Raw genomic sequence first — 16,730 nt, 5'->3', positions numbered from 1 at the left:
TTGAAAATGTAGGAATATGTTAAGAGAGTATTAATTGTTGTAGCCTAGATTGTAGGCTTATTCATTACGTTTGCCGTGTCTGACCATTGTAAACGAAATATCTCTTGCTCACTCTAGATCACTAACCTTTCTAGGCCTAACTACAATACAATAGTACGCGACCTTCGCAGGCCGCCGGCAGCGGTAATAAATTTTAGGTAAGTAGCGAATCTGTCACCCGACCTGTCACTTGTGACAGGGGGTTGGATGATCGATTACCCGAGTAGGTCGGATAGCAAGACCGAATTCGGTAAGGGAAGATTTTCGGCATGTTATGACCCAAGAGTACAAACGGCTATCTGCGAAGGTGGCACATTGTGTTGGCTTGCCAATCCACTATTCGTAGTGGTCTGGGTAACAACACTGCTAGCCGGCATCTAGAGGTGCTTTCTCAAAATTTGCTTTCCCCCCCCCCCCTGCTTTCCCCCCCCCCCCCCATCTGGGACTGAGATGGGTATGGACAGGTATCCTCATTGGGAAATCTCAAGCCCTGCAAATGATTAAATAAGACTGAAAATTGATCAATTATGTTTGTATAAATTTATATATTTACGAAAACAATTAAGTTTTTCGAAAATTTACGGAGTTTACCTACGCATATAGAATTACTACGTCAGCATCAGTTAATTGGCAAAAAAAAAAAAATCTACTTGTATTAATTTTTAAGTAGTAAATAAAATTGAATTTAATTATTTAATTACATCAGCTTAACACAAATAATATTTATAAATGGACATTCAAATTGGAAATACTTTACCGGTGATGGGAACTTCCTGGCAATTGCTGCTTTGAGTAGAACATCCACATGCACTGGAGTAATTTTCCTTCTGTCTTCCATCAGATCCAGAAGCTTTTCATAAAGTGGAAAACACCCAATTGGACTGATAATGCAGTAAACCTCTGGCAACCTTGGGCCGTCTCCAGGAGGCTTTGAGTGAAAAAGGAAAAATATTTAAAAACAAACAAATGTATTTGAGTTGTACAAATTAAAACAATACTATATTAACAACAAATGTAATCAATTTTTTCACATTTTTTTTATAATGAGCATAACCAATAGGGTACAGTACATAAATGATCATTGTGTTTTAATGCTTTAATATAAAAAAAAATAGATAAAACTTTTAAAATAATAATATATTGTACAAATAATATTATAAAAATATGATAAATAAACATGCATATTCAATTCAATTCAACAAAACAATTACTTTCTTCAAAAGGTAATACAAGAAAATGCAAATACAAATTAACACAAAATATTTGGAAGAAGGCCAAGTCCCGAGAAGAAGTTTGCAAAAAATATCATGTGATGGGCAGGCCTAAAAAGAAAAATTAAATAAATAAATAAAAGCTAATAAATAAATAAATAATAAAAGAGGGAGAAAAAAGCAGCTCAATTGATAACAACAGGATGAATTACGACAACAAAAATTATGAAATTTAATAATTTGCAATTATGTGTTTATTAAAGTTTATTAGAAAAAGCTCTGACAACATTTGTAATTGAGATTAATAAGTTGTTCCAGATTCAGGGGCCCATATACCTAATGTTGTGTTGGAAGTAGTTTGTGTTTAAAATATGATAAGGGATGTGAACATCAGTTCTATATCGTGTACAATAATTGTGAAAGGAAGAATTAGGCATAAACATGTATTTATAAAACTTAATATATCCATAGATTGCACAGTGTAAAAGCATCAAATATGCAGGGGAGAAATTGTTTTCAACTTTCATTAGAGATACTAATGCCTAGCTTAAACCCTGATTGTATAGCGTACTGCTGCCAAACCACAAAAACTCTCTACATTCAAATGCCAAATTAATCACCACCTGTTGTTTTGAACAGAACATGTTACAGCCTAATACCTGATTCACAATACAACAGAATATGCTCTACATATTAACAGGTATCAGGGGAGGATCCAGCCCGGTGAGAAAGAGGTGGGGGGAGGGGGTGAATATGCGAACTGAGTAAGAGTCTCAGGGAAGAGCCCCTTGTAGGGGTCCCTTAAATATCTAGCAATCTGATTAATTTGAGTTTGTATTTGATTGATTTTCTGATAAAAATAAAGCTTTAAAAAAAAAAAAAATGCGTACGCCCCTTATGCCCCCTGAATTCACCACTGTGGATATCTAGTCGTAAATTTTTCTACAGATATTCATTGCTATTCACACAACTAAATACAAACCTTAGTATATTGATACAGAAAATGAAGATACATATTAAGTTAAAGTGAAAGATAACTGCGCCCTATTAGCATGCATGCAGTACGGTATATGCTAAATATATATCTAAGGTACTCTTATAATAATATGTATTTCCACGATAATAGGGAAAATATTCTTGGTAAATTGTACATTTAATTGAAACTGAAAGTACTTTCTGCTATTTAGCAATATGTTTCTATTAATGCAAAGATTATTTCCGAAGATAAGTTTCTTTAATTGCAATGTCATACATCTATATGAGAAGGGCAAATAAGTTTATTCCGATTTCTGTTTCAAGTACTAACAAAATTTGTGGAAATATTATTATTAATATTGAAAATATTATTGTTATTGATATTATTATTATTATTATATTTTTGTCAGCGCTAATAAATTCTATGGTTTATGGCTAATCGCAACTGCTCCCACCTCCCTCCATGCATTTTATTTTTTTGTTGAGGGCCTCATGATTGTTAGCAAACACAGTTGAACAAGTAAATTTAATTTGGTTGGTAAATGGGCTAAAATCCATTGTTAAAACAAATTAATCAATATAAAGCTTGAAAAATGTCCTTTTCATTCATCAAACTAGTAGAGGTGTCTGGATCCTACATGAAATACCGCAAGTTTCTATCCATTTTGCTTATCCCTTATCCTCATTGTAAATATGGCAAACATTTTCTTGTTGGGCTTTTGTCTTTCTTTGGAATGCTTTGTTTTATTACAATCTGACAGGCATCCATTGTTGATTTTACGGCATCTTTAAAAACTCACCTTTTTAACCCGTACTTTTCTTAAATTTTTTCTCCTGGCATTTCATTTCTATTGTCTATTGAGGCTTTAGTATAATGTACTATATAAACCAAAATAATAATAATAATAATAATAATAATAATGATAATAATAATAATAATAACAATTTATTATTATTATTATTATTATTATTATTATTATTATTATTAGTTCTAAAATCAAAGGTAAGAATGGTTGCTATAAAGGTTAATACAATGCAACTTAAATGTTGTTCAGTAGACAGTCTAATATTAACTAATAACAAAATATGCCTATGTCACTCTTTCACAAGAAATACGTCAAAAACAATGTGGAAATTGTTGATAAGTCCATTACCCTATGATTCAAGGCCTTCCCATGGAGAATAAAATTTAATAAACTAAATTTAAAGATGTATAGTTAGCTGCAGCATTGACAGTAAGAATATGTTTTGAGATCAAGTGAAACTAAAGTAAACTTAGTTAATGATAAACAATTTAATACAGACTCCAACTAATAACATGACCTCTAAAGTGTACACATTGTGGAAATAGTATCATGCAGAGAATGTTAACAATTATTCGTAGATGCAAACAATCAAATAATTTACATTAGGTATTATTGAATGTAATTTACAAAAGGAAATTACTAAACCCTGATTGAAAAATCTGAACTTGGTGGGTTTCCTACTTCGGTAGTTAGTGTATTGCACCGAGTGACACAATGAATTACGCGAGGAATCACCAGGTTAGTCATCAGAGAACGTGGTCCACCTAATGCACCTCGTGCTTGTCAGTATGAACGATCGTGTTGAGTCGCTTATTAACACTGTATCACCCACTCAGTTTTCAGGAATATCCTTAATTAAGAGCTAAGAATAACTGTTAAAGATATGCACTACTTGTACATACATTTGGGACTTTTGGCTGGCAGATTTAAACAATATGAAGGAAAGATCAAAGATAATTTTGTTGTTGAGTACAATCATTCCGAAAACGATAAACACACTCGTCAGACAAATAATCATCTTTTAGTTCCACAACAGATAATATGTCAAGGAAAACGGACCTTTCATTATCGAGTATCTAGGAACTGGAACCAACTACTTAGCAACATACTGTAACTAGGCGTGGATTTCCAGAATTTTAATCAATATACTTTAAAAATGCTCTCACTTAATTCATTAGTCTCTTCTCGATCTATTTTGTAATTAATTCCTTCTTGTTAAATTTTCCATACATTTTTTTTCCTGTTTCAATTTATCACCTTTGTATTTTTATGTTATACCCTGGACCACGAAAACCAGTGCCTTTGCATTGAGTGAGCCATTCAGTATAAAAGAAAATTAGATAAATAAATCAATCCTAAATCACATAAAAAAAGCATATCTATTATGATTTTTATCTGAAATTATAGCTAAGGTAATAAAAATGCCAAATTTTTTTAAACAACATGTTTTTAAAATTTTCCAGCCTGGTTTTTAAATACTATACTGGTAATTTATTGAGAAACAGCAATGCCTGCTGTGATAATGACTCTAAGTAGAGGTATTCTTCTTTGATGATTAATTGGATTATTGAGATAAGATTCTGGCAAACCTGGTTCACCAACCTGCCTGAATGCTCTTTTAAAGGGTTTGCTGGTAAATGGGATAGTAATGGCATGAATAATTGGCTGGCAGATTTAAACAATATGAAGGAAAGATCAAAGATAATTTTGTTGTTGAGTACAATCATTCCGAAAACGATAAACACACTCGTCAGACAAATAATCATCTTTTAGTTCAACAACAGATAATATGTCAAGGAAAACGGACCTTTCATTATCGAGTATCTAGGAACTGGAACCAACTACTTAGCAACATACTGTAACTAGGCGTGGATTTCCAGAATTTTAATCAATATACTTTAAAAATGCTCTCACTTAATTCATTAGTCTCTTCTCGATCTATTTTGTAATTAATTCCTTCTTGTTAAATTTTCCATACATTTTTTTTCCTGTTTCAATTTATCACCTTTGTATTTTTATGTTATACCCTGGACCACGAAAACCAGTGCCTTTGCATTGAGTGAGCCATTCAGTATAAAAGAAAATTAGATAAATAAATCAATCCTAAATCACATAAAATGCTACAGTAGCTGATTTCATAAATGAAATTACACCTCTCCCTCAATGATACTTAGTTTCAAAATAATAACGTTATGTCACCATATAATCAGTGAATTACTTATATTGCATGTTAATGAAGTGAATTAACATTACCATTCTATTAATAAGACTCACCAAAAGCCTTCTGCAATAACCATAAAGTCGGGATCCATCTTCACTGGTGAGTACAAAGGAAAAAGTCTCACTAAATTAAAATAAGAGAAAACAAACATTTTAACGAAATATATCTATAACCATAAAACAACTTAGATAAATTAAATATATGTTTATGTTTCTTTTTTGAATATTTTTATGTTTCATTTTTTATATTTTTTATATTTTTTTTTTTTACTAACTTGAAAAAAAAAAACAAACAAAATCATGTTTTTTTTTAAAGATGTTAAAAGATCATAAAACATCAATATTCTAAGGATATGTTATTTCAATTTTATTACTTTGTTATTCAATAATTTCACTTAATGACACGTACATTAATGGCTATACAAAAAATATGGTGTACATTATGATCTGATGTGGAAATGAACTCAAATTCACCTTGAAAAAATGGAAGTTGAAGTTCAATGTGTAGAAAGACATATTGTTCCAAAACAACTGATTTGAAAGTCTTGCTTTTCTTTGGTATTTGATAAGATTATACCGTACTCTTAGGAGAAACTCATATTAGTTTCAATCTACTGTTTTGAATGAAGGCTTTATTTTTCTTACCATAATTCAGCTTTTTTTTTCATTTTATAGTGCAATGTAGTTTTGCATCATGTGGTAGAGCATGTAATGTTTTTTTATGAGTTTTATTTCACTTATATATAAATATACAGATATACAGAAAACTAGATATCAATAAGATATAATTATAATTATATAATTATATTATTATTATTATTATAATTATAATTTTATAATTATATTATTATAATTATCTAAATAAAACATAAAGCAACTCCCTGAAACATGTGGCTATACAAATTAAAAAGAATTTGGCCCTTTTGTTATATTATCGTAAAGAACAATTTGGCTTTAGCATAATGCGATAAATGAAGTGACATTTTTAAATTACTATTATTTCACTTCAAATGAATAGATTAGAGAAATACAGATATCATTATCATTTATTTATTTATATTAAATATTATGATAAAGTAAAATACAACAAAAAAAAGCCCTCCAAAGAAAAAATATTAGCAAATACAAGAACTAAATTATACAAGAAACAAACAAGAGTTAAATAACATTATATTATATATAAATAAATATACATAAAAAGAAAAGTAGACAATGAATTAAAGGAAAAATATCATTAAAAGAAAAAAGAAAACATAAAACAAATCCCTAAGACAAGTTGCTGTACAAATTCATCAGAATTAGCATGTACAAAAGAGGGGATAATACATCAAAGTAAACAAAAACAGAAAAATACACATTAAACAAACATAACAGAGTATGAGACAAGACAAGCCAAACCAGTCACTCATCAATGCAAATCTGTTTTGGAGATAATGGCCAAAACATGCTGGAATGCTGAAATGTATGAAATCTATTTTATAGCACTAAACTAACCTTTAAATATCTATACATCATGCTATGTTGTTATTTTTGACATTTTCAACGTTAAAAAAAAACCAGATTTGGTGATGGTTTCTGCTTGAGAAATTTCTAAAATGGTAAACTTTGAAGGCTGATTTCTGAAATACTGTTCTTTGAACAGCAGTACTATGTTTAAACTACTGTACTATGTTTAAACTACTGGACTTCAATTTTCTTTTAACATTTTATAACTTTCATTTTACAGTTGCTTGTATTAGGTAACTAAAAATTGATTATTTGCAAGGTGTGACTGGTTTGGCTTGTCTTTGCCACAAATATAAAAATACTCTATGGAGTTCAGGGCATCTTTTAAATTAATTTAACTTTCCTCGTTAAAAAAAAGGCAATCAGTCCAGGTGGATTCATCTATGTGATGGAAGATACTTTAACAAGGAAATTATTGCAAGGTTTAAACAAGGTTTAATGCATTATTCTTTTAACTCTGATACTGGGAAGACACATTCTGCCATTTTTTAAATATTTTATACAGTAAATTTTGCTTCCTTGGAAGTTTAATGCAATATAAGGCAGCTTATGACTTAACTAAAGTAGGAAAAAAAAGGAAACATGAGAGAAATATAAGGATTGGATTCTATTTTGAATATTCTGATACTGGGAACACAAATTCTGCCATTTTCTAAATATTTTACACAGTAAATGTTGCTTCTCTGCAAGTGAGATGCAATATAAGATAGTCTATGAATTAAATACATTAGGAAAATTTAAAAAATAGAAGGAAACAAAAAATGAAAATATAGAGGGTTTGGATTGGATTTATTCTCAAATTCTCAACATAAAAACTAGTACAAAATCAGATAAGGATGACAAAAATATAAGAGAATTTCAGGATAACCATTAAATTGAAGCATTTCTGGTTGTTTCCAAAGAGTTCCCTGTGAGACAATATCGAACAATAAAATAACAAATTCCATAAACACATAAAGAATTAAGAATTTATAATAAAGAAAAAAGAGTCAACATTGACACAAGCTATGTTGGAAAGATTGTTTGATGGAAGACTATGAAAGTTAATTCCACAGCGTGTTGAACCTTCAACAAAAATACTTTTTTTTCAAACATTAAAGATATGGATTGACAAAACATGAAAATGAGTAGTGTATCCAGGCTTTTGAAAAGCATGCACAATAGAAATATTCAACTGAAGTTTACGTAATGCGCAAAACTAGGGACGGAAAATATCGAGTGCCTGGCTACACCATAAATTGTTTGAAACATGAAATGAAGTTTTTGACATCCCAATATCAACATGGGAGGAAATCGCACAAGACAGAGCAGCATGGCGCAATGCAATTTCAAACGGAAAGCACATATCAGCACAAAATTACATAGATTTCTGTAAATGGAATATGAGAAAGTAGGCGTCACATCATAAGTATCGGTAGCTGTTAAGTGCCTGCAGGTTATTTCTGCCTTGGGAGCTGAACAAACCCACCTTGCAGAGTTTATCAATAGTATCACTAGGAGATGTGCACGTTTCTATTAAACAAATCGTCAAAATTGATGTATATGGCCAGGAAAACGTCTAAAGTAACTTAATTTTATATTTTTTTTTTCACATTTAAACAAAAAGGGTGGTGTCCAAGCACTGAGAAAACCCCTGGTTGCACCACTGCATAGAGGTTTTGCGAAGATGGATGGGACATTCATGAAGAATATTAATAAAACACAAAACTGAAACACAAAACTAAAAAAACAAAAACACAAAACTATCACCTTACAGTGTTATGATTAGTTTCATATGCGATAAAGGTATACTGTAGTCGGGCATTTATATTGTGTTATTTACCTATACCACAGCCCAATGCAATATTTATAAAATTATTTATAGTTTCAAAATCCAAATAATTCAAACAATTTCATAAAGAGGTAACTGTTCAATAACCTTTTCAAATGTTGTCAATCATGTAAGATTTGAATGGTACTAGGAAGTTCATTCCAAATCTTAAATGCACCGCACAGGTAACTAGAATAAACGATTGTTCGAGTAAGTCTGGGGATTTGTTAAGGACAATGATAAGAGCATGCATAATCATGCATAACATATTTTAGTTTCTTTATCCAGGGTAACTTTATGCATAAAGAAGATAGTACTATGAGGCATACCTACGATATTGCTCAACGGGGGCCCATTTGAAGGCATCTGGGAAACAGAAGTGTGGAATTGCTATTAACTTATCCATGCCTTCAACCTAAATCATGAAAGAAAAAAGATTGCACAACATGAAACACGAATGAAGGAACAAACACAATCTCATTTGAAAATTACATAAAACACATCATTTTGACAATTTAATTGCAATCCTTGGAAAATCTGTAGGCTGCTATGTGTTGTGTTTTATTATTTCATAAATAACTTGTTTTTTATGATATTGAAGATTGAATTTTAAAATAAACCATTTCCAAGGATAAGAATTTTTGCAGAAGGCAAGACTGTTTTTATACCTTGTTTTGCAGAATAGAGTAATATTCTATTAATTAGTACTATTTCCAAGGATTAGAATTTTCACAGCTAAGGCAAGATTTTGTTATACCTTGTTTTGCAGAATAGAGTAATATTCTGTTAATTTGTACTGGGGTGAAAAAAATTCACTTCTTACAATATTCAGTTATTACTGTAAATATAAATATTGTCTTCGTTTAACACATTGACTACCAAGCCCTTTTTCCTAGTAACATCCTATACACTGAGGCATAAAGGGTGCCACCATAACGAAAATCATTCCTATCAACTGTAATGAACAAACATACGGTATTTATTTTTAGATCGTTACTTCAGTGGTTTTCCCTGAACATCCAGGGCAAGAGTAAACGTTCTGGCGAACACTGCCAGCGACTTTACGTGTAATACAATGGTGGTATGTTTAGACAGGCCTGGTGCGGACATGAACTCACGTCCTGGCGCCCTGAGTGAACCCTGTCAGACGCGAACTCATGACCCTGGCAGCGAACATGTTAAAGCCTAGATTTTAAGTCTTAAAATTGCTGTTTAGAATCTGGAGATATACCACAGTGGCTTTAAACACTGTCGGTGTTGAGATTAACATTCAATCAATGGCAGCGCCAGTGGGAGAAGTGTCAAAAGGTTACATTGCCCCGTCAGGGAACTCGGGACCCCAGTTGGGAAAAACCACCATTTCGTCAGGAAGCACCAGACCTGCCATCTCCCAATTCAGGGCTAAATCATTGTAGTTGACAAAGCAGTTCAGTAGCCATCTATGAAATGCAAAGCATTCAAAGAGACCTGGCTGTCAAGGAATCCCCAATAGAATTAATAATGTAATAGTAATAATAGTAACATGCAATATGTAAATAATTATTATGATATAGTTGGCAATTTTTAGTGTAACACTGCACTGCTACATCATAGAAAACAATAACGATATTAAGTACACATTTCCATAGTATTTCTTTGAAGTAACAAACATTACCAAATCTTTCAAAGAAGACTGGATATAAAGAAACAGGATAGTCCAAGATTTGCTGGTACTACAGTATAATTTTAATAATCGCTTACAAGGACGTCAAATAAAATATGATTCATCTTGAACTCTCACCTCTTGTGGAAAGCGTCTGACCTCGTATGGTTCAAACCGTCGCTTCTCAGAGTTATTCCGCAATGAGACCACCACCACGTACTCAAAGAGTTTCTCGTAGCGCGCATAGTGGCGGATACGGTCTACGCTACAATACTGTGAACGACTACGTCTACGTCTTATTTCTGTAAGCCTCTTTTTGTGTTCTGCAATAAATGTCGAGTTTGAGTAGGGTTAGGGATTGACCTTATTTGTAAAAAAAACAACTTACAGGAGTAATAAGCAATGATTTTATGTGTGTCATTCATATACTACAGTATAGCCTACTATTTATTACATTTAATGATAATTTGAAGCCAAGGGCCACATTTTGTGAGGTCTATTTTTATTGAAATCACTCAATTATTTTCCCCTGAGACTAAAATATCCAACATCCTTGTAGACAAATATGGCAGTATTTATCGAGTTTTACAGCAATTTTAAGGATACTCCAAAATTATAGCGATCTTATCACTAATAAAATTGTGTATTACGCATGTGGCATTATTGCCAAGATCACATAAATGCAGATTTCTAAAAATAAAATCAGGACTCTTACATACTTAAATATCAAACTTAAATTATTACAAAACCATAAATACACTAAAACAATAAATAGTTATTACATAGAAAATACAGTTTTTTTTTTAGGAAAATTTGAACTGCAGAGATGGTGTATTATTCAACATTTTTCATAAAAAGACAAATAATTTACTTGTCGCAGCTGGCTCTAAAATAGTTTTAACTATCTTAACATATTTACCAAAACCTTAAGACTTCTACATCCTCTTTCTAAACTGAAAATAATTTACAGACTAAAAAAACATTTAAATTTAATAATAAGTAGGTGCTATGCATAGATTAGAAATGAGGAAATTAAAAATACAGTATAAATAGCTATTCAGCAATAAACTATACTGTACTGAGGCTGTAAAAGAAGCCACAATAACTATTAATGAGCCTGTCCGTGTCAGAGTTCTGTGTACAAATATTATGCCATCAAATAAACTTATTATTGTGCATTGCCTACTGTAGCAAATGATTGTAGAACCATGAGTTACACAGTAGAGCAAAATATTTTCTTGTTATCTTCCATCCATGTATATTTGTACAGAAGTTTTGCACATATTTGATTGAATATATTATTCTCCTGAAGACGACTGAAGCAACTCAATCGAAGCATCGAGATATTCTCAATCAACAACAACAGATCTTTTCAGAATTATCTATGTGGTGTATTGCTGCCATTAATATATAATAAATACAGATTATTTTTTTTAATATTTATTTTCAAAATATGTTTTCAAAATATAATATAACTTTATTCAAAAACTGAAATTCATTCTCAATTTCTTGTAAGTCTTTTATCATGATAAAATAAAGATAATAAAAAATAAATATAATACAGGGTAACATAAAACTAGAACAATTATAACATTTAAAATATAAAATAATTCCAAACTTACTTGATAACATTTATAATTACTACAGATGACAATAAGTGCACATTCAAAGACATATGCTATACAGGGTAAAATCTATGATTGACCCGTTTGCAACACAAAAACATGCAGACGAAAGTACAAAAAACCTGCAGTTATCTGCTTCCTGGTACAGGATATCGCAAGGCTGCCACAGGCTTTACAAACACTAAAATGACTGCCTACAGCAGCCGGAGAACTACCTCTATTTATCACCGTAAAGAACAAATGCTAACTTCCATGGGTGCCTGGAGCAATCCTAGGCTGGAACCTAGAAAAATACACGACAGATGTAACCGATTGCATTATCATTTTTTTGCAATCAAGTCGAGTTTCTTCTCCGACAGCAACCAGTTTACCCAAACAGGCCTTCTAATGTCTGATGATCAACAGATTTGCTGGCAAACCGTGAAGAGCTTATAAACTATTAGCTTTTCCCCTTCCTCGAACTTCCTCTGAACGTTAAGCAGTTACCATGGCAATCTATAACTAGATTTAGCAATTGGAGGCATCTCAATTTATTTTTTTCTGGCTTTAGCAATAAAATGGTTTAGTTTGGTGACTGCATGTTCGGATGTAATTCATTGATACATCTGGTACGGTTAACAAAATAAATCTGTCAAATTTCATCATACCACAGGAAATTGTGCCTAACTAAGCATTATTTTAATTTGTTCAATTAAATTCAATTTATGATGGATGTCACATCAATACATAAAACAATACATTCTTGAATTGTAAAAGAATATAAAAAATCATATTTCTAAACGCTGACACCTAATCAGCAAATTTAATCGCTTTTGAGAGATATTCCAAAAAAGTGAAAGCAATTTAAAGTTGTTATTTTGAGAGAAGCAATGCAGAAAGTGCCTTGTTCAAGGACAAATAAAATAATACACAACAAAGGATTGAAACCCCGACCTCAAGGTTAGGAAACCAAACCGTTCCCGCTGCACCAAATCGTTTCAGAATCTTAAAATTTCAAAAATATATGAATATACTTTTGTACAAAATCTTCTTATTTGAATACTTTCTTTGGCCTCTTGCTTATTAATTCTCTGGAAAAGTTTTTTTATTTTATATCAGACACACATCCTGAACTGAGGAAGTCATTACCAATCGTTCGAAAATGTAAAATGTCTTATATTTTCTTGTAAATGACAATGTATTAAATCACTAAATGTTCAGTACAACCTTCGTCTATATCCCAATCACTATCTTCTGGTAACATGTACTGTAAAGCTGTACAAAAAATAAATTGTTGTCAACGAACGAACTCCTTCCCAGCTGAAAACCCCATATTCCAGGTTCAATGCCTTTTATATGTACGATCTTTTGCTAGACACGACCAAGGCTAACTGCACCTCCATACAACTTATAATTCACCATAGAGACACATATGAAATTCTTTACCTTACATGCTTCCCCCTTTTTCAACGTACGCATCTGCCCCTAATCTACAGTACCTGACTTCCAGCAAATTTCAGGCATACTTTACTGTACTTACCTACTTCGTTTATATCCCCATCGCTGTCTTCTGATGCCACAGACGACCGGTCTTCACTCACTGTACTTTCTCTGGTGTGTTTCGAGTTCTCCTTCCGTCGGAATGCATTATTTATCCTTCTTTGAATCTGTAACAGCAATGGAGTGAATGTTTAGTATAACAATTTTGTAATAAAAAAACTTTTATTCAAAATATGACACTACTAAATTTATGATTTATAAATACATTAGAACCCCTACTTAAGGGGACACCTTCAGGACTGAAAAAAGTTCCCCTCAATAGGGGTGTCCTGTTGACAAGGGTGTCCCAAAGGAGGGGTTCTACTGTATATTAATAATAGTAAATAAAAGTACAAATAAATATAGATGTTAAAATGGTTGTGGTTTTCATTATGCATCAAAACACATGCTTATCTTCCAGAGACCCATATCAATTTGGTACACTATTAAGAAAAAAAAAAAAAAAAAATTAACAAAAGAAAAAAAAACTCTAAATAAAATAAAATAACAAAAAAATTAATATGAAATAAATAAATGAAGCAATATCAATAAAAACCTAAAATTTTATTAATTGCAATAAAAGAAAAAAAAATCATTGGCAATTATTTTTTCTTTATTCTACTGTAGCCATTTTTAAGTGTGAATATTCAAGATGTGTGTGTGTTTAAAATTCCCTGATTCACGAGACAGAATACCTTCCAGCTCCTCATGAAATATGATAAGTTAATAACCAGCAACTTTTATACAAGAAACAATAAAGACCTCATAAACTTTAACTTTCAAAAAAGTTATTGGAAGGTGTTCCAGCTAAACATTACTCAAGGGCATGTAATCTTTTAATCTCAGTCTTCTATAAGTAAAATTGACTAATGTATTGTGAAATACAGTATCAAAATGCAATATTTGTACATGATAAATATTAGTTTTTTTCTGTAATAAGGTGTAATATAAATAATCAATATTTATGTAGCGGCCTAATGTTAATAACCTCGAGGAGCTTAACAACAACATAATAAACAATAAAAAAACAAAATAGAAATAAAAAATAAATAAAAATTTAAAAAAAATTAAAATTAAAATATAAAAAAAATAAATTAATTAAATAAAATAAATTAAAAAATAAATATAAAACAAATATAAAATGAGCAGCGATGCAGGAGATGGTGACATTCAAGAGGTCTCGCCCTCTGATGTCAAATTAACTTCGCTGTCTCAATGAGCAATTTACACGCAGGTAATCCATAAAAGGCAGCATGCTGGACTACAGCACTTTCCACCACATGCTAAGGCTGTGCTCCACTGCCGTGCGCTGCCGAGACCTTGTTAACTTGTGTAAGACTACATTGATTTTAATTAACATTGGTCTTATATAATATTAATTACTGTAATAAAATTGGGCTATAAATTCTCAGTGTAAATTAAATAACTTGATTTAACAATAATACTATAAAATTAATAAAAAATCATAAAAATAAAATATTATTTTTTATTTTATTACTTAAATAATTTTTTAAAAATCTAAATTTAGTAAGTTTAATAACTCAATTAACGGTACAATTATTTTATATAATATGATTTCTTCATGTGTATCATAAAGGTTCATTTTAATTAACATTGGTCTTATATAATATTAATTACTGTAATAAAATTGGGCTATAAATTCTCAGTGTAAATTAAATAACTTGATTTAACAATAATACTATACAATTAATAAAAAATCATAAAAATAAAATATTATTTTTTATTTTATTACTTAAATAATTTTTTTAAAATCTAAATTTAGTAAGTTTAATAACTCAATTAACGGTACAATTATTTTATATAATATGATTTCTTCACGTGTATCATAAAGGTTCATTTTTACAGAACAACTGAAAACAAAATTAAATTTTTTAATGCTATAATATTCACTACTTTTTGCTATGTTTGTTTGTATTTAGTTCAAATCTATATCATAATACAAAATAAAATTTAAAGTGACAGAAAGTGAAATAGTGATATTAAAAATGGCTAGTAAATAAAGTGGAGTTGTTAATGTGTTCAAAGGTTGTTAAGGGCCATATAGTATCATAAGCAAACATACTGTATGGTTATTAATTAAATAAACACAAAATATAACTGTAAAAATAATATCTGCATAGGTATCTGGTATAATTGTGAGTGCCGTGCAGTCTGTTGGTTAAATTCTTGTTTCCGTCTTATCTTTTCAACTGATAACCACAGCCTGTTGTGACGTCAATGAATTGTTCAAGACATTCCAGCTTTTAAACATGTGTTTTTGTTCCCTCAAGTCAGCATTATAACACAAACTTATTTGTAAGAAATGTTTGTGACCTTCCTCTTTAAACAATGTCATTATATAATTAAAATAAAGCAGGATTGTATAGTTAAAACTATTAAATTTAATGAATCGGTATAAATTTGGATCAAGCATACTGCATAACTATGTGAATTTTGCTTTTCATACTCAAACTTTCAATAATATGCTAGGTAGGCATTTCCCATGAACAAACCCCAAATTGACCCTTCCTTCTTTAGATCAATAGCAATTAACATCCACTATGACCTCAGAGATGTGACCTTTACAAACAAGACGTTCAGGAAATATTAATTATTGCACCTACAATAGATATTTACACACAAAAAATAATTAAAGGAACAACATTTATGCTTTTAAATAGTTTTATATATATTATTGCTAAACTAAAAAATATAAAAAGGAAAATTAATATTTAAAATTTGCATATTTAAAAGAAGTAATTTTCTTTCAATTACAATTAGTTTTTTTTTTTTCAATTATTAACAGACACATAATGATATTTTTAAAAATAATTATTTTAAAAAATACTAAAATAACAATAATCGTCTTGGTAACAATTGAACCTTATAAAGAAGTTATTCAATATTTTAATTGATTGTTTTAAAGACAGAATATGTGATATGTTGTACAAGTCATTTTTCTAAGACACAAAAAGCATATTTGACGAAAAAATCGGAAGCGGTTTAGAAATACAGATTTTTGAATATTTAAAAACTGGGAGAAAAAGGGGCATAACAACCTTTTTTCCACCCGTTTTTTTATATATTCAAAAATCTGTATCTCGTTAAAATTTTCGTCAACATTTAATGTCAACAAATGTTTTTTCCTCCAGAGCCTCGATTTAAGGTTTTTTCATAGTTGGAAACAGGCAGTGGTAGTATTTCATATAAGACTGCAAATATTTAAACTGTACTATTATCTACTTCATAGTTTTATTTGTTTAAAATGTATTTTATCACTGTCAATATGTTATAAATATTAAAGCAATTGACAACTGATAAATATAAACAAAACAAATAAAATTATACATAATCAGAAATGAACTTTCTATTACATGC

The 16,730-nt window shown here is 30.4% G+C and overlaps 1 protein-coding gene across 3 annotated transcripts in view; it reads right to left on the bottom strand.

The window, feature by feature from the left end:
* Positions 1–16,730, bottom strand: part of LOC117117060 (DENN domain-containing protein 2A-like) — a 45,068-nt gene that overhangs the window by 15,267 nt on the left and 13,071 nt on the right. For all 3 annotated transcript variants that reach the window (XM_033261243.1, XM_033261245.1, XM_033261244.1), the window contains 5 exons: positions 13,354–13,480; positions 10,348–10,532; positions 8,897–8,982; positions 5,306–5,375; positions 797–967 (listed from right to left, as the gene is read on the bottom strand). In XM_033261243.1, the coding sequence (XP_033117134.1) occupies positions 797–967; positions 5,306–5,375; positions 8,897–8,982; positions 10,348–10,532; positions 13,354–13,480 (639 nt within the window). The remainder of the gene's footprint in view (positions 1–796; positions 968–5,305; positions 5,376–8,896; positions 8,983–10,347; positions 10,533–13,353; positions 13,481–16,730) is intronic.

The sequence above is a fragment of the Anneissia japonica genome, unplaced genomic scaffold, assembly GCF_011630105.1.
Source record: "Anneissia japonica isolate Jap-2015-1 unplaced genomic scaffold, ASM1163010v1 scaffold288094_len592898_cov174, whole genome shotgun sequence".
In the NCBI taxonomy this organism is placed as follows: domain Eukaryota; kingdom Metazoa; phylum Echinodermata; class Crinoidea; order Comatulida; family Comatulidae; genus Anneissia; species Anneissia japonica.
This window is presented reverse-complemented; position numbering and strand designations above follow the sequence as displayed.